Source organism: Mus caroli, unplaced genomic scaffold, assembly GCF_978045245.1.
Source record: "Mus caroli unplaced genomic scaffold, Mus_caroli_1 scaffold_16, whole genome shotgun sequence".
NCBI classification, from domain to species: domain Eukaryota; kingdom Metazoa; phylum Chordata; class Mammalia; order Rodentia; family Muridae; genus Mus; species Mus caroli.
Genome location: NW_028227271.1, coordinates 22,123,200 through 22,151,186, shown reverse-complemented (window position 1 = coordinate 22,151,186; position 27,987 = coordinate 22,123,200). Strand labels below are relative to the sequence as shown.

Below are 27,987 nucleotides of genomic sequence, written 5' to 3'. Positions count from 1 at the left end.
ACAGGATGGGGCTGGAGGGATGGCTCAGTGGTTAGGAGTTTAAAGGACCCAAGTCTGGTTCCTAGCCCATGTTCTGTGGTTAACAACTGACTGTAACTCTAGCCCAGTGCCCTCTTCTGGCCTCCATGGGCACCAGCAGACATTGCATACACTCAAACTCAGATTCTCATGTCCACTAAACTATCTCCCCAGACCTGAAATGTGTTTGCTGTTTTTTAAAATGTTATTTATTGCTATGGTACACTCTCATAGGTAGCATACAGGCACACACGAGTAAAACTAAATCATCACCACCACCATCATCACCATCATCGTGACAGGATAATTTGGTGAAATCTGTGTTAAGTCAATCATGAACCCTAACAGAACTGGATAAGATTTTTAAGTTATTATCTTAAAAAGTAACTTTATTATTATTTACTCATGTATACAAGTGTGCACCCGTGGAGGTCAGAGGGGTGTCATGTCCCCTGGAGCTGAAGTTACAGGCACTTGAGTTTGCTGATGTGGGTGCTGAGGGCAGGTGCTCTGCAAGAACCCAGCCATCTCTCCAGCCCCGTGGTTAAGATCTTACACAGGGGAATGTACGTGAGTAAAGGGACAGGAATTGGCTTTGGGAAAGGAGGGTGAAGGGGGATGGTCACAGTGCTGGAAGAGTAGCTCAGACCATCTGGCACAGGGTTTTTTCAGTAAACCTTGAGACGTCTGTTTAAGGACAAGGACTCCACTTTAGTCACAAGGGAACACATTATCTTGGACTGTTGGTATTAGCAAAGAGATGGTGAAATAAGTTCTGTGGCCATAACCCAGCTCTGCAACCTGTGTGTGGTGTGACTTGGGGCAGATCAGGTGACCTGTTTCATATGGGTGTGGTAAGGATTCTAGTGGATGCAACTCAGGAAAAGGGGGTTGGGCGGCTGGCTTGTGACAAGTACTCAATTATTATGTTATATACTTCTAGAAATCCTTACAAAAATAAGTAAACACATTATTTTTATCATATTTACTGTGTGTGTATGCGCGCGCATTTGCCCACTCACTTTGCACATGGGATGATGGGAAGACAACTTTTGGGATTCAGTTTTCTCCTTAGGTTCTTGGAATCAAAGTCAGATTTAGTTGTGAGGCTTGGTGACAAGTGTCCCACGATGAGCTGTCTTGCTGGCCCATACAGATTAATTTTTGAAAAAGTTCAAATATAGGTGGTGTGATGGTGCACACCTTTTAATGTCAGTACTGGAGAGGCCGAGGCACATGGATCTCTGTCAGCTCAATGCTAACCTGCTCTACAAAGCAAGACCAGGACAGCCAGGGCTACACAGACAAACCATCTTGAAAAACAAATGAACAAATAAATAAACAGTCAAATACATTTAGGGATGAGAAATCACTATATGGAAACTAACTGAATTAGAGCAACTTTAAGGTCGGTGATGAAAGGGAAGAACGGAAAGGCAATGCCTATTTTCTACTTTCTTTGGTTTTAATACTTTAGTGTGTGCATGCGCGTGTGCACGCGTGTGTGCATGTGTGTGTGTGTGTGTGTGTGTGCGCGCGCACTCATATGTATCCTTAGCTTTAGAAAGTAATGACTATGACTTTCCCTAACTCTTTGTTTTACAAAGTGAACAAAAACACTACAGGGAAAAGGAGAATTAAGTTTGTAGGTGAGGCTGTGATCTCTGATAGGCCAAATTCGTGAAGTTTCGTGTTTGGCTGGTGCCTTCTGGAGCCATCACATCTATTTAAAGGGACAGAGGGGCTAGCCATGGAGCTCAGCGGCGGACTGCTTGCCTAGTGTCCTCGAAGCACCTGGGTTCAAGGCCCAAATGCTAGGGTGGTGAGTCTAATATGTCACCTGCCTTCCTTACTTCTTTCTTTACTACCACACTGCACACAGGCAAATTTCAGCCCCTACAGCCAGGCTTTCCAGCTCTAGATCTTGGCTGGTCAACCCTTTCATCTACAACACTAACTCCCTCATCACTCTTATGGAGGGCTGCTTCTTCCTCATTCTGTATTTCCAGCCTAAAAGTCACAGCTTCTGAAACTCAAAATGAGTCTCTCATATTATTTTCTACCTTGCATTCAACACAGATCACGTTTGTTATTTTACACACACACACACACACACACACACACACACACACACACACACACTTTCCTACACTAGCTAGCTCCATGTCTGCAAACATCTTTTCCCAGTCTACCCAGCTTTGTTAAACATTAACACACTAAACATCAGCACTTGCTAAGCACTTGATTATTTGTTTAATGAAACAACATTAGGTTTTAGGACCAAAATAAAAATCAGCCTGGGGGGGCTAGCGAGGTGGCACTGACTGTTCTTCTGAAGGTCCTGAGTTCAAATCCCAGCAACCACATGGTAGCACATAACCACCCATAATGAGATCTGATGACCTCTTCTGGTGCTTCTGAAGACAGCTACAGTGTACTTATGTATAATTAAAAAAAAAATACGTTTTTGAAAAAAAAAAATCAGTCTGGAGGGTGCTTTATGGGTCAAGGAAACAAACGATGCCTCTCTGTGATAAAACTGAAGACATGGCTGCATTCCAAGGAACTTAGGTGGAACCTGACTGATATAATCTACCAATGGCTCAAACGTTCCTCTAACAAACGACGAGAAGAATACTTGCAGGTTTTGCTTTCAGATTTGCCTTCCTTTCTTCTCAGGTGTGCTGGAGACTGAACTCGGGCTTTGTGCATGTTAGGCAAGGCCTCTACCACTGAGTCATGACTGGACCCTAACCCCTGCCAACGACCCATGACTTAGGTCCAAATCTCTCTCTAATGATAATGGGCTGGCTACATAAAGAATGATCCAAAACACTCATTAAAAATACAGATTTCCAGCCGGGCGTGGTGGCGCACGCCTTTAATCCTAGCACTCGGGAGGCAGAGGCAGGTGGATTTCTGAGTTCGAGGCCAGCCTGGTCTACAGAGTGAGTTCCAGGACAGCCAAGGCTACACAGAGAAACCCTGCCTTGAAAAACCAAAAAAAAAAAAAAAAAAAAAAAAAAAAATACAGATTTCCAAAGACTCTGGCTTAGTATGAAGCATGGTTCCACAATTCGCACATGTAAGATTCACAAAATGTGCACACATTTAGACAGTACAAAGTAGTTTAGGGCAAAGTTTCCTTCTACTCTACCAGTTTCTTTGGTAGAGGAACCGTTTTGACCTGAGCTTTTTCTCTCTCTCTTCACTTCCTTTCTTCTTCTTTTATTCCCTCAGGTATGTGTGTAGCCCAGCTTGTTGGTCTTGAACCCACAGCCCTCTTGCCTCAGCCTCCTTAGTACTAGGAGTATTGGAGTGTTCACCCAGTTGGTTCTAATACAGTTTTTTCAGCTCCCCCCCACCCCATCCCATCTGACAATGTATGTTGGAAATGAATGCACTTGTTTTTTGTTTCCGTGTTAGAGATCAAACCCTGGGGCTTGGAGCATGCCAAGCAGGAACTCTACCAGTGAGTGAGTAACAGCCTCACTCAGGTATTTGTGTTTTTAACGAACATTCTAGATGATTCTGATGGGAAACCACATTTAAAAACCACTTGCTGCCCCAGGGTTAAAGGATTAGTAAGTTCAACTCAGTGACACATCACAAATGGATGTCCTCAAAACTTGCCTTGCTTCCTTGATCCCTGCCCCCTTGTGTTCCTTAAGAAATAGGCCTTCCTCCAATATCTCCAGGAAACACTATAGCTATTTATTGAATGATGCAAAACCATGTCAGTTTCAATCCCTGAAACGTATTCCTGTCCTCCATTACCTGAAATGACAAGCCTGACAAATCCTACATGACAGACATTTTGGTATTTGACTTGAAGTGAAGTTGGACCTACACTGATGGGCTCTTTTTCTCTCTCAGCATGAAACCATTTGAACTGAGCACAACCGATATCCTCACCGATACAGCATCCAGTCCTCCCCCAGAACTGCTTTCTTACCATCTGGTCAAAAGCAATTAACTGTTGAGCGAAAATTGCATCGTCGGACAGAACGTAATTAGTTCCAAGATCTGGCTCAGGGTGACCCGACTTGACCTAACCTGGAGCCGGCAGGGGCTCAAGCCTTCCGCCGCTCTAGAGCTCTCTTCCCATCCACTCCAAGGACTGCAGAGGGAATTTCCTTTTGGCGCGGAGGGCAGTCGCTCCGAGGGACACCAGAGGATCTCTCGTCTGCAGTGTTGCTTCCACCACCAGGGACACGAGCTGGAGGTATCCACACTTTCTCTACTTTGAGCCAAACAAGCAGGGTTCCCTGGCTTCTGGGGGAATCCGTCAAGATCAGTCGGCTAACCCCAGTCTCTAGCTGAAGAGGAGCTTGCTCCCAGCCGGAGCGTGTGTCTCCTTGGCTTAGATCATGAAGCTGGACGGGGGTTCAGGGAATCCCACCTCACTGTCCTTGCCCTAGTGGATCTTTTCTACCACCCATGGGCCCGTCTTCCCCCACCCCCCTCGGTGGATCGCTTCCAGCGGCCACCTGCCTTCTTCCCACTGACCCCGGTCCCCTCACCCAGCATGATGGGGCTGAGCCGGCGGGCCAGGCCCTTGGACAGGTCGTACACGTAGAGCTTCACCGGATAGAGATTTGGCGGCTCCATCAGGACCCGTGGCGGCGGCCACGATGGCCCTCGGGCACCCGGCAGCGGCTTGGACCTTCCGGTACCCGACCGGGGTGGGGAGAGGAGGGAGCGGGGGACCGAGCCGGGGCCCGGCCTGAGGGCGGGGGAGAGGCGGCCCTGCGCTGCTCGCGCCCCGACACCCGCGACCGGCAACGACTACTGTGAGGTGACAGAGAGAGAGATCCCAGAGACTCCGCACGGAACAGGGGGCAGGGGCGGGGACGCACTTTCACGCATGTGCGTTCGGTGCTGACGGGCCTCGGGGGCGGAGCTTCAAGCGGGGGGCGGGGCTTTCTCTGGCCGCACGCGTTCCAGTTTAGGGAACAGGGGTGGAAGCGGGAGATGCGAGTGGGTCGAAGGGCGTGTTGTGCGTGATGACGCAAACGTCGCTGATTGGTTAAGAGACAAGGAGCCCGCGTGGACGTGGTGCCCACCTTCTGCTGTCCCAGAGGCTTGCCCGCCTGCGGCTAAGGTAGGTCCGCCGCACCATATGTGTTGGATGAGGCCTGCCTTGGTGGCCTTGCTTGCACGCTTAGTGTCGCGCGGTCCCTGGCCTCACCACGGAGCAGCGCTGTCGACCTGCAGGACCTGGGTCCTGCTGCTTTCTTCCCAGGAGGCGGAACAGGACTGGTGATTGAGCCATCTCTAGCTGAAGGTTGGGGGGAGAAATGAAGACGAATGTTTCAGCCAGAGCACCAAGTACCGTCCCAGTCCAGTTGGAGCTCGAGATAGGACCTTCAGTGCTGAGCCGCTATGTTATACCTCGCCTTCACCCCTAGCTATTTTGGTCCTGCAGCATCCTTAAGGGATAGCCAAGGGGAGGTTGTTGCAGCAATGACCCCATGCACATTTCTCTTGCCTCTCCAATGATATGGAGAGCTTTGGAGGAAGCAGGAGCCATCATTCACATTCTTTATTAGTGACCCGAGCATTTAGAGCAGATCTAAAGAGAACCCAGAAGTCTGTCTGTCTCTCTTTTTCTTTTTCTGGTGTGTGTGTGGCATAGGTCCTGGTACACTGTAGGAAAGCGCATTACCACAGAGCTACCTGCCTTGGTATTTTTTTCTTTTTTCATTTAAATTCATAACTTCTCTCACCTAGTGAGCAAACCAACATGTCAGAGTGGGAGTCCTACTACAAAACTGAGGGCGAGGAAGAGGAAGAGGAGGAGGAGAGCCCCGACACAGGTGGTAAGTGGCCTGTGTGGAAGAAAGATTTTCGCTGTGTACTTTTTTTATTTTTGCCGGGAGCACTTTATACTGACTGATATCCTTCCCTTTTCTCCCCAGATAATCTAAAATACTTTTTTCCCTTTGAGTTTTACAGTTATTATTCAGATCCTATTTCACTCTATGAACATTCCTAACCCTATTTTCTTTTTTTTTTTTTACTAGCCACGGATAGAGTATTTTTTAATCTTCAATAAATGACTCTGTCCATGGTAATATTTGTCACTTTATTTATTTACATATTTTTAGTTGTTTAAAAAAATCTACTTATTTTTATTTTATGTATATGTGTACACCTCTGTGCATGTCTAGTGCAAAAGGGAGCAAGAAGAGGGAGTCGGATGTCCTGGTACTAAAGTTATAGGTGGTTGTGAGCCTCCATGTGCATTCTGTGAAGTGAATCTGGATCGTGTGTGAGAGAGCGGCAAGTATTCTTAGCCATTGCTTTAACCACTGAGCAGCCTCCCCAGCTCCTGTTTGTTTCTGAGGCAAGGTCTTATGTAGACCAGGCTGACTTCAAACTCACTTTGTAACTGATGTAGACTTTGAGCTTCTAATGACTCTTGGGAATCGAGTTAACATAAAAGTGAGTGCATTGGTAGGTATACATCCTGGTCTCTATCTTGCCTCCTGCCTCTTGCCTGGAATCAGCCCAGCTCCAGGCTTGCACTAGGAAACCTCCCTCATGGTGTAAGAGACTCCCAGGGGCTGGAGAGATGGCTCAGGGGTTGAGAGCACTGGCTGTTCTTCTAGAGGACCTGGGTTCTAATTCTAGCATCCCCATGGTGGTTCACAACCATCTATAGCTCTATTTCCAGGGGACCTAATGCACTTTTCTGATCTCTGAGAGTACCAAGCACACACATGATTTACATACATATATATGCAATCAAAACTTTCACACACAAAATAAAATGAATACATTAATTTTTTTTTTTTTTGAGACAGTCGCTCTTTGTAACCCTAGCTGTCCTGGAACTCACTCTGTAGATTAGCCTGGAGTCGAAGTAAAGAGATTTGCCAGCCAATGCCTCCTGAGTGCTAGGATTAAAGATACTCACGACCACACCCAGCTGAAAAAATTTTTAAAGGAAATAAAAATAAGTCAAAACTAACGATGTGAGAGATAGACATAGGACTCAGGGTCCTGACAGGAGTGGAGGCTTTAAGTGGGTTCATCTTATAATTTGCAAGTTCTATTCGTGACTCTATGGGCTTGTCTCTGTTTTGTGTGATTGGTAAACATAATAAATACAATGCAAAAGACAAACATTGTTTTCCATTTATTTTTCCTTAGGAGAATATAAATATTCAGGAAGAGATAGCTTGATTTTTCTGGTTGATGCCTCCAGGGCTATGTTCGAATCTCAGGGTGAAGATGAACTGACACCTTTTGATATGAGCATCCAGGTAAGACATTATTCAACCCCCAAAAAACTGAATGGGTGTGGTAGCTCATGTCTCTTATCTCAGCACTCAGGAGGCAGAGAGATCTCTGAGTAGAGGCCAACCTGGTCTACATGGTGAGTTCCAGGACAGACAAGGGCTACATAGGGAGACCCTTTCTCAAGACACAAAACTAAAAAATAGGAAGAAGACTGTGGAGCAGAACGTGTGTGGGTAATGAGGTTAGGACGGCGGGAATAGCTTGTGTCTCCTGACTGACTGGCTTACACACCTGCAGTACAACACTGGTTCCAGGGCTGCCAGACTGTTTCTTATCCACAGGCCTCATGTGGCCTCCAGAATTTCCCTTTGGTGTCAATCAGACTTAATTTGTAGCTGTCCCCTCCCACTTCTAAAGATGCTCTGGGAATGATGTCATATGCCTGTAATCTGCACCTTGGAGGCTAAAGTAGAAAGTGTTAACGCCATAGTGAGAGTCTGCCAAGAAGGAAATCAGTGCCACTTTAAATTGTTTTCTTTGTTTTTTGAGATAAGGTTTTGTACCTTGTCTTTTGCTCTTTTGTGGGTTCTTGTTTCTTTTCCCCCTCCCCACCCTTTTTCTTCTGCCCTGTCAACCTCTAACACTAGATAGGGGAGAAGAAAGAATGGAGAGAAAGGAAAGAGATCCCTGAATAGAGTCAGGGGTTGGAAAGAGGGTGACATTATTTTTAGACTACTTTGTGCTGGTTGGGGCAAGTTTGACCTTCCTCATCAGGATACCCAATTTCTTCCTGTTGTTTCTTTGTGCAAACCATTTCTTCTTTTAACAAACCATGACCGGCAGCAACCAACAACCCACCCTGTCTCTTGGAGCCCTAGCATTTATATACTCTCCCAAAAGTCTTCAAAATGCCAAGCATCACACAATTGCAGGAACTATCTGCAGCTGAAAAAAGTCACACCACCGCTAGAGCACGAGACAAATCACAGTCACCTGCGGAGGACAGTCCTGTGCAGCTCCACATCTCACACCTGGCATCAAAGTGAAAACACATTTGTACAATATTTCTGTGGTTTTTCAAAGAAACTGAAACTCCAAAATTGTCACTACAAGGTTTATCTGTGTGGCCCTGGCTGTTCTGTAACTCACTGTAGAGAGTGAGTTCCTACAGATTTGCCTGCCTCTGCCTCCTGACTGCTGAGATTAAGGGTGTGTACTACTATCACCTGGCTATTTTTAAATTTTAATCATTGTGTGTGTGTGTGTGTGTGTAGGGTCTGAGGGGTATTAGATCATCTGGAGCTAGAGTTACAGATAGTTGTGAGCTGCCTGGTGTGGTTTGCTGGGAATTGAACCTGGGTCTTCTGTAAGCACAGTGCATGCTCAGATGGTTACACACAGCCCTCTCATTACTTTTTTTTTTTTTTTTTAATAGATGTATTTGTTTTATGTATATGAGTACACTGTAGGTGTCTTCAGACACACCAGAAGAGGGCATCAGATCCCATTACAGATGGTTGTGAGCCACCATGTGGTTGCTGGGAATTGAACTCAGGACAACCTCTAGAAGAGCAGTCAGCCATCTTAACTACTTAACTACTGAGCCATCTCTCTAACCCCCATCATTACTTTTTTTTTAATCACTGTTTTTTGTTTGTTTGTTTGTTTTGTTTTGAGACAGGGTTTCTCTGTATAGCTCTGGCTGTCCTGGAACTCACTCTGTAGACCAGGCTGGCCTCGAACTCAGAAATCTGCCTGCCTCTGCCTCCCAAGTGCTGGGATTGAAGGTATGTGCCACCACTGCCTGGCTAATCATTACTTTTTTAAGTTGAGTGTCTCATATAGCCTAAGCTGGCTTCAGAATTTACTTTGTACCCAAGGATGACCATAAATTCCTCATCTTCTTGTCTCCCATTTCCTATGTACTGATATTATAAATTATACTGGTATAATACCATGTACTAGTATTATAAATGGGTACTATCACACCCAGAAAATGCCACTTTTATTTAATTTTAAAATATATTTAGCTGAAATTTTACATATTTTTAAAGTTATTTTGTGTATATGGGTGTTCTGTCTGTAGGTATGTCTGTGTACCACTTTTATAGTTGATACCAGCGGATGTCAAAAAAGGGCATCGGATGTCTAGACCTGGAGTTCTATACAATTGTAAGGCTCCATGTGGGTGCTGGGAACTGAACCTGAGTCCTCTGGAAGAGAAAAGTTAGTGCTCTTAACTGATGAGCCATCTCTCCAGCTCCTATAAATACCACTTTTAAAAATGTGGACTCCTAGCCGGGCGTGGTGGCCCACGCCTTTAATCCCAGCACTTGGGAGGCAGAGGCAGGCAGATTTCTGAGTTCGAGGCCAGCCTGGTCTACAAAGTGAGTGCCAGGACAGCCAGGGCTACACAAAGAAACCCTGTCTCAAAAAACCAAAAAAAAAAAAAGAAATGTGGGCTCCTTAGAAAATTTCTGTTGGGCTGGTGAGATGGCTCAGTGGGTAAGAGCACCCGACTGCTCTTCCGAAGGTCCAGAGTTCAAATCCCAGCAACCACATGGTGGCTCACAACCATCCGTAACGAGATCTGGCGCCCTCTTCTGGAGTGTCTGAAGACAGCTACAGTGTACTTACATATAATAAATAAATAAATCTAAAAAAAAAAAAAAAAAAAAAAAAAGAAAATTTCTGTTGATGATGCTTAAATTCCCCGCTACACACACAGACACACACGCGCGCACGCACGCGCACACACACACAAGTACACAAGTCTTTTTGCAAGTGAATCCTTAGAATTGAATATTACTATTAATAAACAATTACAGCACAGCTTTAAAACGGGCAGAAGAGGACTAGGGATTTAGAGGAGTTGGTAGGCGCTTGCCTCACATGTGGAGACCCTGGGCTGGCGATACACAGTAGTATTTACAGCACTTGTGAGGTGGGAATGGAAGGGTCAGAAGTTCAAGGTCATCAGAAGTTCAAGGTCATCCTTGGCTACATATTTCAAGTTTGAGGCCAGCCTGGGCTTCATGAGACCCTGTCTCAAAATAGGGACAGGGGGACAAAGGATTTGAGTAGCCATTTCTTCAGAGACAACAAACAGAAGCCACTGTTACGAATGCTCAAAGAGGCAGTGGTGGTACACGCCTTTAATCTCAGTGCTGGGGAGGCAGAGGCAGGCAAATCTGTGTGACTTCAAGGCCAGCTTGGTCTACAGAGAGGTTCCAGGACAGCAAGAGCTATGTAGAGAGACCCTGTCTCAAAAAACAAAGTAAAATCTTAAAAATGAAACAAAACCAAGCCAATATGAAGGCGTGCAGCTGGTATGGCAAGTGACTTAGCAGTTCCTCACAGCTAAGTTAATAGAGTGAGACTTGTCATGTAGCCCAGACAGTCGACTCTTATTGTGTATGACATGTAGAGTGAAAAACAGACACCCAGGCCTGGGGATCAGCTGTGCCTACCGTGCGTAAAGTCATAAGTTCATTCCCCAGCACTACACAAACCCACCATGATGGTAACAAGCCTATAGCCTCCTGCCTCCTCCTTCCCAGTGTTGGGAAGGAGGAGTCATGTGCCGCCATGCCAGACTTAACGCAGCATCAAGACTGAACAGGGCTCTGTGCCACACCAGATACTTATAGAGACTCAGTGTTAAGCTAACACTCAGGGAGTTTTATTTTTTTTACAGTGTATCCAGAGTGTATACACCAGTAAGATCATAAGCAGCGATCGGGATCTCCTGGCAGTGGTGTTCTATGGAACCGAGAAAGACAAAAATTCAGTGAATTTCAAAAATATTTATGTCTTACAAGATTTGGATAACCCAGGTCAGTAATAGTCAAAGAACACGGTTTCCTTAATGTGAGAATATCACTAAGGTGAACAAAAGAGGGCCCTGGAGGAGGAAGCAGCTTTGGCCTTGGCTAGGGCCTTGGTTTCCTGCACAGAAGGTCCCTCCACTCTAGTTAGGCAGGGCTGAGTGAGCAGGGCCCCTGGCCTGTTAGCCTGGGGTGAAGTTGGCTGACTCTTGTTTACCCTGCCTCTCACCAGGTGCTAAACGAGTGCTAGAGCTTGACCAGTTTAAGGGACAGCAGGGGAAGAAGCACTTCCGAGACACGGTCGGCCATGGGTCTGACTACTCTTTGAGTGAAGCGCTCTGGGTCTGTGCCAACCTCTTCAGCGACGTCCAGCTCAAGATGAGTCACAAGAGGATCATGCTGTTCACCAATGAAGACGACCCCCATGCCAGGGACAGTGCTAAAGCCAGCCGGGCCAGGACCAAAGCCAGCGACCTCCGGGACACTGGTGGGCACTTCCCTTGTTCTTCTATCATTGCTTTAAAAATATTGTGTATGTGTGTGTGTGTGCTTGTATGTAGTTATGTCCCCGTGTGCATCCAGGAGCCTGTGGAATCAGCAGAGGCATCCCGTGCCCTAGTGCTGGAATTACAGATGGTTGTGTGTGGCCATGTGGTTGCTGGGATTTGAACCCAGGTCCTCTGGAAGAGCAGTCAGTGCTCTCAATCGCTGAGCCACCTCTCCAGCCTTACATTCTTAGTTGCTTTTTCCCCCTTAATGTTATTTACTTTATGCATTTGGGGGTTTTAAATGCACGTCTGTGCATTTATCCAGTTCCAAATGAATGTATGTTTTAATTTTTAAAAAAATTGTTTAATAGCCGGGCAATGTCGCACACCTTTAATCCTAGCACTCGGGAGGCAGAGGCAGGTGGATTTTTGAGTTCCAGGTCAGCCTGGTCTACAGAGTGAGTTCCAGGACAGCCAGGGCTACACAGAGAAACCCTGTCTCAAAGAAACAAACAAACAAAAATTAGTTAATTAAAAATGTTATCTATATGGATGTTTTATCCGCGTAGATGTGTGTGCCCCACTTTTTTTTTTTTTTTTTTTTTTGGTTTTTCGAGACAGGGTTTCTCTGTATAGCCCTGGCTGTCCTGGAACTCACTTTGTAGACCAGGCTGGCCTTGAACTCAGAAATCCACCTGCCTCTGCCTCCCGAGTGCTGGGATTAAAGGCATGCGCCACCACGCCCGGCTTGTGCCCCACTTTTGTGCATGGTGCCTGTACAGGCCTGAAGAGGTAGTTAAGTCATCATCGTAGCTCCTGGTGCTGGCATTAGACAACGGTGAACTGCTACGTGGGGCTGGGAATCAAATCCAGGGCCTCTGGAAGAGCAGCCAGTGATCTTAACTATTCAGCCCACCCCTTCTTATTCTTTTTCTTCTGTTTTGTTTTGCTTTTTTTTTTTCCATTTTTGTTTTCAAGATAGGGTTTCTCTCTGTAGTCTTTGCTGTCCTGGAATTTGACCTGTAGGCCCACTGGCCACAAATTCACAGAGATCCATTGCCTCAGCCTCTGAGTGCTGGGATTGAAGGTCTGTGCCATCACTGTCCAGCCCTTCTTATTCTTTTTAATTGCTCCTAACTTACTTTCTTTATAGCTGAGGTCAAGCATTGCTTTTGCCACCAAGAGACAAAGGAAAGATGAAGCAGAGCCAAGGGGGAGACACTAGTGTGGCCTGTCGCCTTCCATCTGGCTACAGTCTCCACCACAGCTTACTTGTTCTGACCTCAGTGATGCAGTGGATGGTGGCTGTTTGAAAGTTGTTGGAAGTACTTGTAACAGCTGAATGGCATAGCACTTCTGTAGGTCCTGAAAATGTTAATAGTCTATCTAGATTCTGTGGGAGCTTTGTTTGTTTGTTTTGGGTCTTTTTGTTTATTTGTTTGTTTGTTTGTGGTGGCTTTGTTATATAAGCCGTGCTGGTCTGGAAGTGCTCTGTAGCCAGGCAGGCCTCAAGCAGGCCATCTTTCTTCTTTAGCCTCCCAGGTGATGGGGTTAATGTTGTGCACTGTCATGCTAGCCTAGAGAAGGAAGCATCAGAAGCCGATTCATCCCCCTCTTCTGGCCTCTGTGCGCACTGCATTCATGAAGTACAGATATACATGCAAACAAAACACTGGTATAACAGGTAAATACATCTTTAAAACAAAGAATCAAGGATGTTTGCCTGTACCTGGTGATGCATACCTCAAATCCCAGCACTTTGGAGACTGAGGCAAGAAGAATACAGGTCCAGCCTGGGCTACCAGCAAATGAGATCCATTTCCATTTAACTGAAAGCAAATGCTAGAGTTGGGCAGTGTTTTTGTTTCATAGCTTCAGATATATGGGAGACCGAGGCAGGAGGATTGCTTAGTCTACGACCTTCAGTCTAGGTCGCATAGCAAGACACTGAGCACTGCCTGTCGGTTTGGTAGATTCAGATTCTCTTGTCACCCAAGCTGCTCTGGAGGTTGCTGTGCAACTTAGGGTAACCTTGCTTTCCTGGTTCTAACCCTGACCTGCCTCCTGGGTGTTGGGATTATGGGCATGTTGCACCACCTCACATGACTGCTTTGTTCCATCTTTGAGACCCAAATAAATAAATAGGATACATCATAACTTATGATAGCCCTTTTCTTATTTTAAGACCAAAAATAAATAAATAAACAAACAACAAATAAATAGACCACACTGTAACTCATGATGGCCCAAAACTCAAATGTGGCCCAACTTAGCCTCAAACTCACAGCAGTCCTACTGCCTCAGCCTCTCTGGTATAGATATGATCTTTCAAATTTTTTCTTTATGGAAATAAAGTCTCACCTGTTATCTCTGGCTGGCCCAAAACTTGCCATGTAGACGTATGGACTTGTTACATTCCTCCTTCCTTTGCTTCCCAAGAATTAGTATTACAAATATAATATACATCCCCACATCTGGCCTGGCACCATCTCTGTTTAAACAAAAATTTAAGGCCCCTTCCCCCATAAAAATAAACAAACTTAGCCTGGTATGGTAGCATACTCCTTTGATCAGAGGCAGATATATTTCTGAATTCCAGGCCACCCTGGCCTACAAAGTGAGTTCTGTCTCAAGAGAAGAAACAGTAATTCCCATTTGCTGTCCTTCGCTATCCCTGGTTTTAATCTTTCTTCGCACCAGGGATCTTCCTTGACTTGATGCATCTGAAGAAGCCAGAAGGCTTTAATGTATCCAAGTTCTACAGGGACATCATCACCACCGCTGAGGACGAGGACCTTGGGGTTCACTTTGAGGAGTCAAGCAAGCTGGAAGACCTGCTAAGGAAGGTTCGAGCCAAGGAGACCAAAAAGCGAGTTCTGTCCAGGTGGGCACCCAGCCTGGGCTAGCCTGCTCATACCTCCTTTAACAAATTGCAGGCAAGGCATAGATTTGACTTCCCCACACTGTTCTCCCACTGGCCTCCTCGGGATAGCATGAACTGTCAGTTCTCTTCCCCAGCAGGGTGTGTCTCCACAGTAACGCAGCAGCCTTCTGTGTCCTTGAGCGCGCGCTAAGTACTCTGAGCATCCTTTGGTACCTCCTCCCCTTTCTGTCCATGGCAGGTGGTAGTGACATCTGCACCATTAGGTTATTTATCGTAAGGAGTGAGTCAGAGACATCTAACATACAAGTACGCTTAGCAGATGCTATGTACTGATAAGTTATATATATGTATGGGTGCCTATGTATGGAACAGGGGAGCAGGCATTGGATTCCTTAGAACTGGAATTACAGACGGTTGTGAGCCACCTGATGTGGATGCTGGGAATTGAACTCAGGACCTCTGGAAGAGCAGTAAGTGCTCTTAACCACTGCGCCATCTCTCCAGCTGCCAGATGTTAGTTATCGTCATTAAAATTATATTATCATTCAGCTAATAAGCTAGCTCTCTAGGTAAAGGTGCATGCTGCCAAGCCTGACGGCCTGAGTTCTCCTCCTGGGATCCCTGTAGTGGAGGAAAAGAGCCAACTTCTCAAGCTGTCCTCTGCCCTCCCACACCCGTGTTGTGGATATGCACCCTCCCCCCAGATAAATAAGTGCTTTTGTTTTTCCAGACAGGGTTTCTCTGTGTAGCTCAGGGTGTCCTGGAACTTGCTCTGTAGAACAGGCTGGCCCTGAAATCAGACCCACCTGCCTCTGCCTCTGCCTCCACCCAAGTGCTGGGATTAAAGGCGTGGACTACCATGCCTAGCTTTAATTGATTTTTTTTTTAATAGCATGAGGTGAATAATAATCAGATTGTTAGATTTTGTTTTTAAGATTTGTTTATTATACGTAAGTACACTGTAGCTGTATTCAGACACACCAGAAGAGGGTATCAGATTTCATTACAGATGGTTGTGAGCCACCATGTGGTTGCTGGGATTTGAACTCAGGACCTTCGGAAGAGCAGTCAGTGCTCTTAACCACCGAGCCATCTTGCCAGCCCTGTTAGATTTCAATTATTTATTTATTTATTTATTAAAGACAGGGTCTTGCTGTGTATTCTAAGCTGGGTTTTCAGATGTCTACTATCATGCTTGGCTGCGTTTTACCTTTTCTCCACCTCTCCATTTGTTCTTATTACTGTTTGGGACAGCGTCTTGTGTGTAGACCTGCCTACCTGGTACTTGGTCATATTTGTTCCCCATGCTGGCCTTGAATTCAGGGCGTCTTACTGTCTTAGTCCCTCACCTGCTGGGATTGGCCATGTGCCCCCATGCCCAGTGCTGAACTCTGTCTGCAGCCCACTCACTATTTGTGTTTGGACTAAGGTTATTGGACAGAGTAACACAGACTGGAACTTGGATGCTGTGAAAACCTTTTACATAGGAAAGTACAGTCTGCTCGCTCATACTTGCTTTGTTTCTCTTTCCCTTTCCTCCCCCAGGTTAAAGTTTAAGCTCGGTGAAGACGTAGTACTCATGGTGGGTATTTATAACTTGGTCCAGAAAGCTAACAAGCCTTTTCCCGTGAGACTCTATCGGGAAACGAATGAACCAGTGAAAACCAAGACAAGGACTTTTAATGTAAACACCGGCAGTCTGCTCCTGCCTAGTGACACCAAGCGGTCTCTGGTAGGTGGCTAACCTTTCCTACCAAATCTTGTTTAAGAACTGACAAGGAGGTGGACCTGTAGAGGTGGCTCAGCATATCCTGTCCATGCATCGTACCCAGGTTCTGGTCCCAGCATCCACATGGTGGCTTACAGCCAACCATACTTTGGTTTCAGGAGATTAGACCCCTCTGTATGCATGAGGCATGCACACATGGTGCACATACATACATGCAGATAAATAACTCTTTAAACAACAGGAGCTGGACATGATGGCACATGACTTGAATCTCAGAACTCAGGAAACAAAAGCAGGCAGATCTCTGGGGACAGCCTGGGTTACAGAGTGTGTTCCAGGACAGACAGGACTGTGTAGAGACCGTGTCTGGGGGAAAGAAAACCAGACAGACTCACTGAGCAAGCTAGCCAGTGAAGAAAGTCACTGTAAACTGCGTCTTTCTGGATAAGCAGTCAGGACAGGAAGCAGCTGGCCTTGCAGCTATGGCATATGTCAAGGGACAGGCCAGGTGTTGGTGGCTTGCTTAGCACACACTACTGTAACCGTTTAAGTACAGCGACAACGAGATCTTTGTGGTTACCCCAGGTGGTGAGTGAGGAGTTAGAGTTTATATACATGCAGCTCACTATTCGTTAGTGAGAAATTCTCCTTGCTGAACTAGTCAGATCTTTTTTCCTTCCTTTGAAATGACCACATCTGTTTTTCTGAGCATGAAAAGAAAGTACAGTACATTCTCTCTCTCTCGTCCTCTCTCTGCTGTACATTCTTTACCAGGATGCGATATTGAAAAGCAAGCATGACCTTTTGTTATTTTGAGATGGGTTCTCACTCTGTAGACCAGACTGGCCTTGGATTCAGAGATCCACTTGCCTGTCTCCCTACTGCTGTGATTAAAGGCATGCCCCACCATGCCTGGCTGAACACATCCTCTTTAATTATGTAAAATGTGGGAGAGGATCAGATTTTTATATAAGTTCAGGACCCAACTGACTAAAAGAAATATTTTTATTCAATCCATGAGGTTTTTTTTTTTGTCTTTTTGTTTGAGTATACATTTCATACCAGATGGTTTCTCCTGCTGCTTGAAGGATACGAGGTATGAAGCATGTTCTTCTATTTGTAAGGGACTAGATTGTCAGATGGACTTATGGGGCAGCCGCTCTCTGACCACTGAGTTTCTTTATTAATTCAGTCGCCTGAATAAATCTGAAGGGCCTTTTGTTGTTGTTATAAACTCAAATTTGACTCTGCCCCTATGTGTACTATCCACTTGCCTGTAGAGGCCGGAGGAGGACAGTGGGTCTTCTGCTCTGGTCCCCTCCTCCTCAGTTCTTTGAGACAGGACCTCTCCCGGAACCAAAGCTTACGGTTTTCCTAGCCAGATTGGCTGCCAGCAAGCCTCACGACCCTTCTGTGTCCTCCCCCAAACCAACACCGGAGTTGTGGGCACATCAAGTGGTACATGGCCACCAGGGATCTAAACACATCCTCACAGTTGTGTAGCAAGTGCGCTTCCCACTCTGCCTTCTCCCTGCCCCTCCCAGAGCTAATTCTAAGTTGCTGATGTTTGGTGGCCGCAGGTTCATCTCCACACAGCCCTTTTGTGGCCCTTACTATGCCGACCCGTTCTCCTTTAGACTTATGGGACGCGTCAGATTGTGCTGGAGAAAGAGGAGACAGAGGAGCTGAAGCGGTTTGATGAGCCAGGTTTGATCCTCATGGGCTTTAAGCCCACGGTGATGCTGAAGAAGCAGCACTACCTGAGGCCCTCTCTGTTCGTGTACCCGGAGGAGTCCCTGGTCAGTGGTGAGTGCCGGGACTCCCTGCTCAGAGTCCCTGCGAAAGGGTCAAAGTGTAGACACCCTATTTTGGGGGACGTCCCTGGTAAATGGTTGTTCAAGGGACAGCCAGCGCCTGTCACTGGGTTTGTTGGGCTGTGTTTCCTAAATGGATGCTGCTGAGATACCTACAAGAGATGCAGCTGGAGTAAAAAGAAGAAGAAGGAAAAAAAAAAAAAGAAAAGAAAACCTGTAAGACTGTGCTGGGCATGAGGGGAGAAGGAGATGCAGGCCACTGTGACATTTGTTTTTTAGGGAGCTCAACCTTGTTCAGCGCTCTGCTCACCAAGTGTGTGGAGAAGAAGGTCATAGCAGTGTGTAGATACACACCCCGCAAGAATGTCTCCCCGTATTTTGTGGCTTTGGTGCCACAGGAAGAGGAGCTAGATGATCAGAACATTCAGGTGACCCCAGGAGGTATGTGGCAGAGAGATCCCCTAGGGGGCCTGAAGCACCTGAGCCCCCAGCATCAATTAAGCCATGGAAATGTGTGTTTAAAAGCCTTAAAAGGTTTTGTAAGTCCACTAGGCAAGGCCACCAAGATGGTCATGTGGAGAGAGAACATAGTCAGGCTTCAAGATTGTCTCCATCCTGACTATTTGCACATAGTCAGGCTTCAGGATTGTCTCCATTCTGACTATTTGCACATTTCTGCTGCAAGTGGCAGGGCTTCTCTGCTGATATTTTTCTTTATTGAAAGTGTCTCATCAGCCTTCATGCTTGGTTTTTGTCCTGTAAGTGCCAAGGTTATGTGGTATAATGTAAACTGCTTAGATATTTGAAGTCAGTCTTGCTTTAGTCTCTTCTTAGCCCCTCCATGCATGGTCTCACTCTGCAGCCCAGGCTAGGACTTGTGTTCCTCCTGCCCAAGCCGTCTGAGTGCTGGGATTACAGGTATGCACTGACACACACAGCTATGACTGTCCTGTGGTAACAAGCCGTCTTAGTGGTGGGATTACAAGAGGTCATTTTCCAGTTTTGGGGGAACCATATTCCAAAGATGGTCCTGAACTCACCCCCACCATGGTGAAAAACTGGAACTGGGGCATGAATTCAATGAACTCAAATAGGAAGAGACCAAGGTGGCCCCCATCGTAGCACTCCTGGGAGGCTTCCTGGAAGAGGTGGAGCAGATCAGCATCAGCATCTGGACACACACAGCTATGACACACACAGCTGTGACACACACAGCTGTGACACTCAGCTATGACTGTCCTGTGGGATATGTCCTGGAGCTTACTCTCTTTTGTTTTAGACCCTCTCTGACACTTGTTAGCCAGCCAACTCGGGCACACAAGTTAAACCTCCATTCTCACTGGGAAGCTGTTCTATATTTGAGATAATTCAGTGTTCATGCCTCCCACTAGGTGTCCCTGATGGTCCTGCCTAAATGCAGTCCTCTCTAGCCCCCCAAAGATGGTACTGTCCAGCTGGCTCTGGATTATCTAAAATGAAGAGGAGGAGGAGGAGGATAAGTAGTGGCTGGGACCAACCACTGTTGCCTGGTTGTGGCTCCGTGTTGGGGCATCCCTTCTCTGTCAGGCTTCATGTGCGTCCCTGGAGAGTCTGTCTGTTAGTCTGACTTTCACATGTGACCCCTGGTAAAGGAGAAATTGGATTTGTGACCCTCAGCCCCAGCACCACAGTATACAGAGGGACAAACGGCAGAATCGTAAGTCATATCTCAGAAGACCTGTCTCCCCACTTCAGGCTTCCAGCTTGTCTTCCTCCCGTATGCCGATGACAAGCGGAAGGTGCCCTTTACTGAGAAGGTGACGGCCAACCAGGAGCAGATAGACAAGATGAAGGCCATTGTTCAAAAGCTCCGCTTCACATACAGGTGAGCTGGGTCACCCTTGAGCATTTTTTGGAGCCGTCTCCAGAGTTGAGCCCTATCAGAAATTCAAGTTAGACATAGACTAAGAGGGAAACCAGGAAATCATTCCTTAGCACCAAGAACTTCAAAAGTACATAAGAGCTTCTGCTTACTTAGCTTTTTTTTATTTTTTATTTTTTGGGTTTTCGAGACAGGGTTTCTCTGTGTAGCCCTGGCTGTCCTGGAACTCACTCTGTAGACCAGGCTGGCCTCGAACTCAGAAATCCGCCTGCCTCAGCCTCCTGAGTGCTGGGATTAAAGGCGTGCACCACCGCTGCGCGGCCACTCTGCTTACCTCGTAGAGTCTCCGCCTGTGCTGGTAGAAGCCGTGAGTGGTGGTGTGTACCTGTAACCCCAGCCTTTTCTAATTGATACTGGAGTATTACACATTTGAGGCCAGCCTGGGCTTTCTTCAGAAAAGAAAGGCTAGTTGTTTAACAAGTTCAAAAAGAGTGGCACATGCTTATTTCTTGTTTGTGTTAGATGGGATCTTACTCCATAAATTAGGCTAGCCTAGAACTCACTGTACAGCTAGGCTAGACTGAAATTTGTAGTATTCCATCTGCCCCAGTGTTCTGAATGCTCGGATTACAGGTTTGTGGCACGATGCCCCCTACCTTTGTAAGACTTACTTATTTTTATTTCGTGTGTGTGTGTGCAGGGGTAAGCATGCATGTGGATACATGCACCACTGTCTAGGACTAGTGTTCAAGGAGTTACATCCTCTAGGACTGGAGTTTAAGCTGGCTTGAAGTGCCACATAGGTGCTGGGAACTGAACCAAGACCTCTACAAGGGCAGCAAGTGCCCTTACTTGCTGTCTCTCCAGCCTTCAAGCTACTTTAATTAATTAATTAATTAAATTCGAGGCAGGGTTTCTCTGTGTAGCCCTGGCTGTCCTGGAGAGTTCCTCTATAGACCAGGCTGGCCTCGAACTCAAAAGTTCTGCCTGCCTCTGCCTCCCGAGTGCTGGGATACGGGTCACTGCAGCAGGCTCTCAGGTCACTTTTTAATAATGGAAAACATCTCTTAGAGCCTACATATGACTGCAGACACCTGTCACGTGCCATGTTTTTCAGTTTGTATTTTCTGTATGATACCCACCTCCTTAAGAGTTCACTGTAGAGAAACCACAGGACGATGCTGCGCTGTTCTTTGTCATCTTGCCCAGCTGCAGTGTGAGACCCGCTGGTTAGCTGCTGTCCCCGCCCAGCCCTCGGCCTCCGCCACTTTCTGTTCCTGAGAGTTGACTGTTGCAGATGTGCACATGAGGCCTGCCCTTCCCTGAGTCTGCCCCTCAGGGTAATGTCATATAGACTGAGCAGTGCTGGTGTGCAGTGTCTGCATTTCCTCCTGTCTTTAATCAAAACATTTTTTCAAAAAAGATTGGTTTTTATTGGTGCTGGTCCTCTCGAAGACCACAGAGCTGTCTCTCTGGACCCTTCTTCTTTTGTTTGTTTGTTTGTTTGTTTTGAAGGCTAATCTTCTAATATACTTAAATATATACCATACTATAATCTTAATATATATTATATATAACGTATATAATATGCTATGTTGTTTAACTAAGTGGAAGTTTCTATGTTTTGGCTGTTATAGGTTCTAATGAAATGGTGGTGTTAATATACTGTTGTTATCTTAAGTTCAATTTTTGGATAGTTCTATTACTTTTTAAGATTTATTTATTGTTATATATAAGTACACTGTAGTAGCTGTCTTTAGACACACCAGAAGAGGGCGTCAGATCCCATGACGGATGGTTGTGAGCCGCCATGTGATTTCAGGATTTGAACTCAGGACCTTCGGAAGAGCAGTCACTGCTCTTAACTGCTGAGCCATCTCTCCAGTTTTTATTTAAAAAACTTAGATCTTTATTATTTATTTTGTGTTTGACCAATTCATGGTTAGAGGAGAAGAACCTAAAGGCGTTTGCTCTCTCTCCTGTCACGTGGGTTCTGGGGATTGAACTCAGGTACTCAGGCTTGGTAGCAAGTCCCTTTGTCTTACCAGCTCCTTATTTGAAATATTTTACAATTTTATTATCTGTGTGTGTGTGTAAGTAATGTGTATACAACTCTCAGGAATTGTTTGTCTTCCACTGTGGGTTCTGAGATCAAACTCAAGTTGTCAGCCGTGCAGCAGCAAGCCCTGGAAGCAAGTGCTTCCACCCATGGAGCCACCTCACTGGTGGCAGCTTTAATATTTGAGGACCCTCCATACAGTTTTCCATGGTTCCTACCTGTTTTGCATCTTCACCGCCACACTCCTTGTCTTCATTTTTGCTTTTAGAGACAATATTTATTACTCATGGTGGTGGGCCATGCCTGTAGCTCCCCGCTCAGAAGGTGGAGGCAGGAGCATTAGCAGTTGGAGGTCATCCTTGATTATAGTGAGTTCAGGGCTTGGTTTGGGATACATGACATCATTTCCAGGTGGGAGGACAGATGGAGTGGAGGACGAATGTAGGGAGGAAGGACAGACAGACACTGAGTGTGTAGTCCTGGCTTGTCCCGATACTGGTCTGCTTACTACTGACTGCCTCCCGAACGCTGGTCTAGAATTTGCTGTGCAGCCTAGGATGAACCTGAACTACTGATCTTGCCTTAACCTCTCCATGCTGGGATTCCAAGCAAGTGCCACCATGCCAGGTTTATTTGGTGTCAGGAGTTGAATCCAGGGCTTCGTGGCTGCTAGTCACTCTGAGATGTGAGGTGATAGCTCATCGTGGTTTCATTTATATCTCCCTAATGATAGCTAACGACAGTTGAACAGCTCATATGTCTTGGCCATTTGTATATCTTCTCAGGACACATGGTGTGACTTTTTGGTTTTTGTTTTGTTAACTTTCTGAGACATGTCTTGCTCTCTAGCCCAGAGTTGCTTGGGTGCTGGAGTTAGCAGATTGCATCACCACGCTTCAGTTGTAGTCTGTTTTAAAGTCAATTTTAAAAAGTCAGATTTTTTCTTTATTTTCTCATCAAGTTAGAGCCCTTTTCACATTCCATCTTTGATACCTGTTACTTCTAGTTCTGGGCAAATGATCCTTTTCATTGGGTGTGGCATACACCTGTAATCCCAGCATGTTGAGCAGTGGAGGGAGGAGGACCAGGAATTCAGGGTCATCCGTGGCTACACAATAAGTTTGAAGCCAGCTTGAATATATGAAACCCTGTCTCCTCCCACCCCCCACCCCCAAAAAAGAAAGGCTTTCCCTTCAGCTCTAATGTCCTGCTCTACTCCTTCCCCTGAAAGTATGAGCGCTAAGACTCTACCATGGAGGGCTGGAGATGTACCTTCCTAGCATGTACAAGCTCTGGGTTTGATCTCAGGTGTATGTCTCACAAACATACACACCACCAACAAAAAACATTCCGTGTGTTAGATGCTGTTCCATATGCAATACTGTTGTGGGAAATATTTAAAAATAAACCTGCCAACTCTCCTCTACACATAGCCACACCTCAGTCCCATCCTTTTATCCTCCTAAGAAACTGAAAAGGGGGCTAAGATGTCTAATAGTTGCAAGCTCTTGCAGAGGACTAAACTTTGATTCCAGGCACCTATGTCAGGACACCTCTGACCTCTGCAGGCATGGTGCACACAGACACACTTTAAAAAAAAAATGAAAGAACCCTGAAAGGTTGGTTTTGTGCCCATTTTACAGATCAAACAGGCTTAGAAGACACAAGGCCCCCTTTCAGTTTCATCCAACTAGGAAAGCAGTAGAGGGGGGCAGTGGTGGCGCACGCCTTTAATCCCAGCACTTGGGAGGCAGAGGCAGGCGGATTTCTGAGTTCGAGGCCAGCCTGGTCTACAGAGTGAGCTCCAGGACAGCCAGGGCTACACAGAGAAACCCTGTCTCGAAAAACAAAAAAACAAAAAAAAAAAAGGAAAGCAGTAGAGAGCAGGCTTCAGCTCTACCTGTGTGACTCTGGCTTCAGTCTCCTAACTCCCACGCTGCTCTGTGCACAGAAGACACAGTTGTCATTCTGCATCTTCTATTCTCCTCTCCGCCCTAAGCTTCTAGTGACAAGCCAGGTTTGCTCTGTTCCAGCATCCACTGATAAATTCTAAGTTAGAGGGGGCCGGGGGGGGGGGGGGAGTTGATATGGAGGTCTCTGCTATTCACTTGTGGTCTTTTTCTCAACTGCACTTGGACTGCCACTAGCTGGAGGCTTTGTTTTCTTACTGGAAGTTCTCATGTTTTGATGCTGTTTTGACAGGAGCGACAGTTTTGAGAACCCAGTACTGCAGCAGCACTTCCGGAACCTGGAGGCCCTAGCTTTGGACATGATGGAGTCGGAGCAAGTGGTCGATCTGACATGTAAGAGATGTGGATTGAGCCAGGGAGTCCTTTGTGTGTTGGTGCCGGGGATTGAACACATGTGGGTAGGAGCTCTTCCTCTTTGGTGAGCTACATCCTTAGTTGAGAACACTCTTTAAATCAGAGGCCTGGGCCTGTCTCAACTCCAAGCAGTGCTGCTGTGCGTGTGTACTGGAGGAACCACAATAGAAGACAGCTTGTTTGGCTGATGCTGCTCTGACCAGTAATCTGGATGTGTTTTTTTTTTTTAAAAACATTTTTAAAGATTTATTTATTTATTATATGTAAGTACACTCTAGCTGTCTTCAGACTCTCCAGAAGAGGGCGCCTGATCTCATTACAGATGGTTGTGAGCCACCATGTGGTTGCTGGGGTTTGAACTCAAGACCTTTAGAAGAGCAGTCAGAGCTTGGCGTGGTGGTGTATGCCTTTAATCCCAGCACTTGGGAGGCAGGGGCAGGCGGATTTCTGAGTTCGAGGCCAGCCTAGTCTACAAAGCGAGTTCCAGGACAGCCAGGGCTATACAGAGAAACCTTGTCTCGAAAAACAACAAAACAAAACAAAAAAAACCAACCAAACAAAAAGAGCAGACAGTGCTCTTAACCACTGAGCCATCTCTCCAGCCCTGGATGCGTTTTTTTTTTTTTTTTTTAGATGTCTCCAAACCTCCTTGTCCAGACTGTCTCCGCCTCCGCCTGACAGGTTTTCTAGGTCACCTTAGCCTGTCTTGAACAGATTGAGCTAGCTCTGCAGTGACAGGAGGAGAGTGGCAGGCTCCTGAGACCTGACTCTGAACTAACTAGGTCACCCCACGTCTATGTGTGACTGCTGATAACGTTGACTAAGGCTGACAGTGGCAGGCACTGTTGTCCTGTGTGCTGATTCAGCTGACAGAATTCTGAAGCAGGGGCTACTGTGGTCCTTACTTTAAGAGAAGGAATGATTTCCCCAAGCTACAGGTGTGGAGCATTCAGTAGTGGGTGCACGAGATATCACTGAGTCTGCCTGTGCCCAGAACCACTGTGCTTGCTCTGCCCTGTCAGGCCTGGGCTCCTGGCCTTCTTTCTAGACCTCTTCTTGATGGCGGTGCTCTCGCATGTTTATGAGACATGGACTGTGACAGGGAAATGAGTAGTCACTGGAAGCAGACTGGAGTTAATGAAGGTCCTTGTAACAGTTAATAGGACCAGAACAATTAGTCTCGCCCGCTTAGCTTCCCAGTTGTCCATGGCCTCTTAATACAGACAAAATAGCTGTTGTTATAAGCAGGCATGGTTGTGGGGACTGTCTAGCTGAGTTTAGCAAAAGAGAATCCTTAAGTTCAGCAGCCTGTGAGGAAGGACTACCTTCATGTTTGTTCTTGGTGACTTGAAGGATGCAAGAGGATGTGTGTGAGCTATATGAAAATACTGCACCGTTTAAATAAGGGGGACTGGCACTTGCCAGGATTTGGGAATATACGGAGGTCCCTCACATAGCATGCCAGGCATGAAGGATGTCTGAAGGGTTTTGTTGCATGTTTTAATGGTCCAATCAGCTGCTTTGTATCCAGCCCTTCCCTCAGCCCAACTCAGTGCTCTCTTGTTCCCCACAGAGCTGGAAGTGGCAGGTCTCTCGGATGTACATAACTCACCTGAATACTGTGTTGTTTTGATTTTCTAGTACCCAAGGTTGAAGCCATAAAGAAAAGACTGGGCTCCCTGGCAGATGAGTTTAAAGAACTCGTCTACCCTCCAGGTTATAACCCTGAGGGAAAAGCTGCCAAGAGAAAACAAGGTAAGGGCTGGGTGTGCATGGATGCACAGATGCTCCCTTTAAAGCTGCTTCATGGTCTTACCTCACGGGGATTTGTCTCCTTCCTCTTCATTTTGGGAATGGTGGTGGGTATACTGTGTGGGTGAGGAGGTCAAAGTCAGGACCTCACCCAAGTAAGCAAGCAGTGTCATCTATCACTGAGCTGCAGCCGGGTCTTCTCAGAAATTTGTATATATGGCACACTGTGGCTCAGTGTTAAATCCTTGCCTAGAAACTTCTACACAACTGTGTATTTTAGCACAAATGGAGTGGTTATATTGTATCCTTGTGTGGGGGAGGGAGAGGGAGTATGGGCACATGTGTGCCATGGCACGTGTGGAGCTTGAAGCACAACTCTGTGGAGTCCGTTTTCTTCCACCTTTATGTGGTTTATATGGCAAATACTTGGATCTAATGAACCATTTGCTAGCCCTCTATTTTACAAAATTTCTTTGAGATTTATCTTATTACTTTATGGGTGTTTTGCCTGTAGAGGTTAGAAGAGGGTATCAGATCTCTGGGTGGTCATGAGCTTCCATGTAACTCTGGGTACCAAACTCATTTTGCAAGACGAGTACAAAATGTACTTAAACCTTAGGCCATCTCCAGTCTCTCTACCTCGTCTTTAAAAATTAGGCTGCTGGGCTGGAGAAGATGGCTTAGGGGTTAAGAGCACTGACTGCTCTTCCAGAGGTCCTGAGTTCAATTCCCAGCAACCACATGGTGGCTCACAACCATCCGTAATGAGATCTGATGCCCTCTTCTGGTCTGTCTGAGAACAGCTACAGTGTATTTACATATAATAAATAAATCTAAAAGATTTAAAAAAAAAAAAATCCATGAAGAAAGCCAGGTTCGACTGGGATCATCCTGCTTGTACCATTTTGCATCAGAACCAACTCTGTCACGTCCTGGAAGTTGCCAGACATTGTCTGTGGTTTTTGCCCTGCTGGTTTTATTGCCTGGTGCCTCAGAACTTAACACAATGTTTCTAAATGTTTTTTCCCCTTACCCTTTGGATGTGCTGGAATTTAAAATGGGGTCTAGCAATGCTGTACTTCTAGCCCCTGTACATTTTTTTGGTCAAAAGAAGCAGGGCGGGCTGGTGAGATGGCTCAGTGGGTAAGAGCACCCGACTGCTCTTCCAAAGGTCCAGAGTTCAAATCCCAGCAACCACATGGTGGCTCACAACCATCCGTAACGAGATCTGGCGCCCTCTTCTGGAGTGTCTGAAGACAGCTACAGTGTACTTACATATAATAAATAAATAAATCTTTAAAAAAAAAAAAAGAAGCAGGGCAGTGGTGGCGCACGCCTTTAATCCCAGCACTTGGGAGGCAGAGGCAGGCAGATTTTTGAGTTCAAGGCCAGCCTGGTCTACAGAGTGAGTTCCAGGACAGCCAGGGCTATACAGAGAAACCGGTCTTGAAAAAAACTAAAAAAAAAGAAAGAAAAAAAGTGATAGGCTTACACAGAATGAGCAGCGGTTTTAGAGATGCAACACACACCATAAGAGTGCACAGTGCCATGTAGCTGGGATATCACTGGAAGCATTTCCAGGTCTTTCCTTCCTGTCTCTTTTCTCTAGATGATGAAGGTTCTACGAGTAAAAAGCCCAAGGTAGAGTTATCAGAAGAAGAGCTGAAGACCCATTTTCGTAAGGGCACATTGGGCAAGCTCACTGTACCTACACTGAAGGACATATGCAAGGCCCACGGGCTTAAGAGTGGGCCGAAGAAGCAGGAACTGCTAGATGCTCTTATCAGACACTTGGAGAAGAACTGACCAAAGCTCAGAAGCCCAGCCACTTTCTACACTGCAGCCAGGCCACCTGCTTGTGTTCTCACCAAGCTAGGTGGTAGCTACAAAGAGCTACCTGACCAAGTGCAAGGTCTTCATCATGGAGATTGCAGCCTCCCACCTCACTGTGCCTTACTCTGCGAATAAAGAGCTCTAACTTTA

The 27,987-nt window shown here is 46.2% G+C and overlaps 2 protein-coding genes across 5 annotated transcripts in view; one reads left to right on the top strand and one right to left on the bottom strand.

Annotated features, from left to right (window-relative positions):
* Positions 1–4,876, bottom strand: part of Desi1 (desumoylating isopeptidase 1) — a 23,167-nt gene extending 18,291 nt beyond the window's left edge. For both annotated transcript variants that reach the window (XM_021183233.3, XM_029470068.2), the window contains exon 1: positions 4,542–4,876. In XM_021183233.3, coding sequence (XP_021038892.1) covers positions 4,542–4,629 — 88 coding nt within the window. In that variant the 5' untranslated portion in view covers positions 4,630–4,876. The remainder of the gene's footprint in view (positions 1–4,541) is intronic.
* On the top strand, positions 4,225–27,987 carry Xrcc6 (X-ray repair cross complementing 6). Of its 3 annotated transcripts, none has more exons than XM_085831796.1 (13): positions 4,225–4,243; positions 5,752–5,840; positions 7,177–7,289; positions 10,964–11,102; positions 11,326–11,580; positions 14,282–14,465; positions 16,011–16,197; positions 17,832–18,000; positions 18,288–18,449; positions 19,743–19,872; positions 24,131–24,231; positions 25,894–26,007; positions 27,614–27,987. In XM_085831796.1, the coding sequence occupies exons 2-13, from the start codon at positions 5,765–5,767 to the stop codon at positions 27,808–27,810; spliced, it is 1,827 nt and encodes a 608-aa protein (XP_085687922.1). In that variant the 5' UTR covers positions 4,225–4,243; positions 5,752–5,764; the 3' UTR covers positions 27,811–27,987. The 3 variants fall into 3 exon arrangements, with proteins under 3 accessions (XP_085687922.1, XP_085687921.1, XP_085687920.1); XM_085831795.1 differs by lacking the exon at positions 4,225–4,243 and adding an exon at positions 5,016–5,122; XM_085831794.1 differs by lacking the exon at positions 4,225–4,243 and adding an exon at positions 5,175–5,280.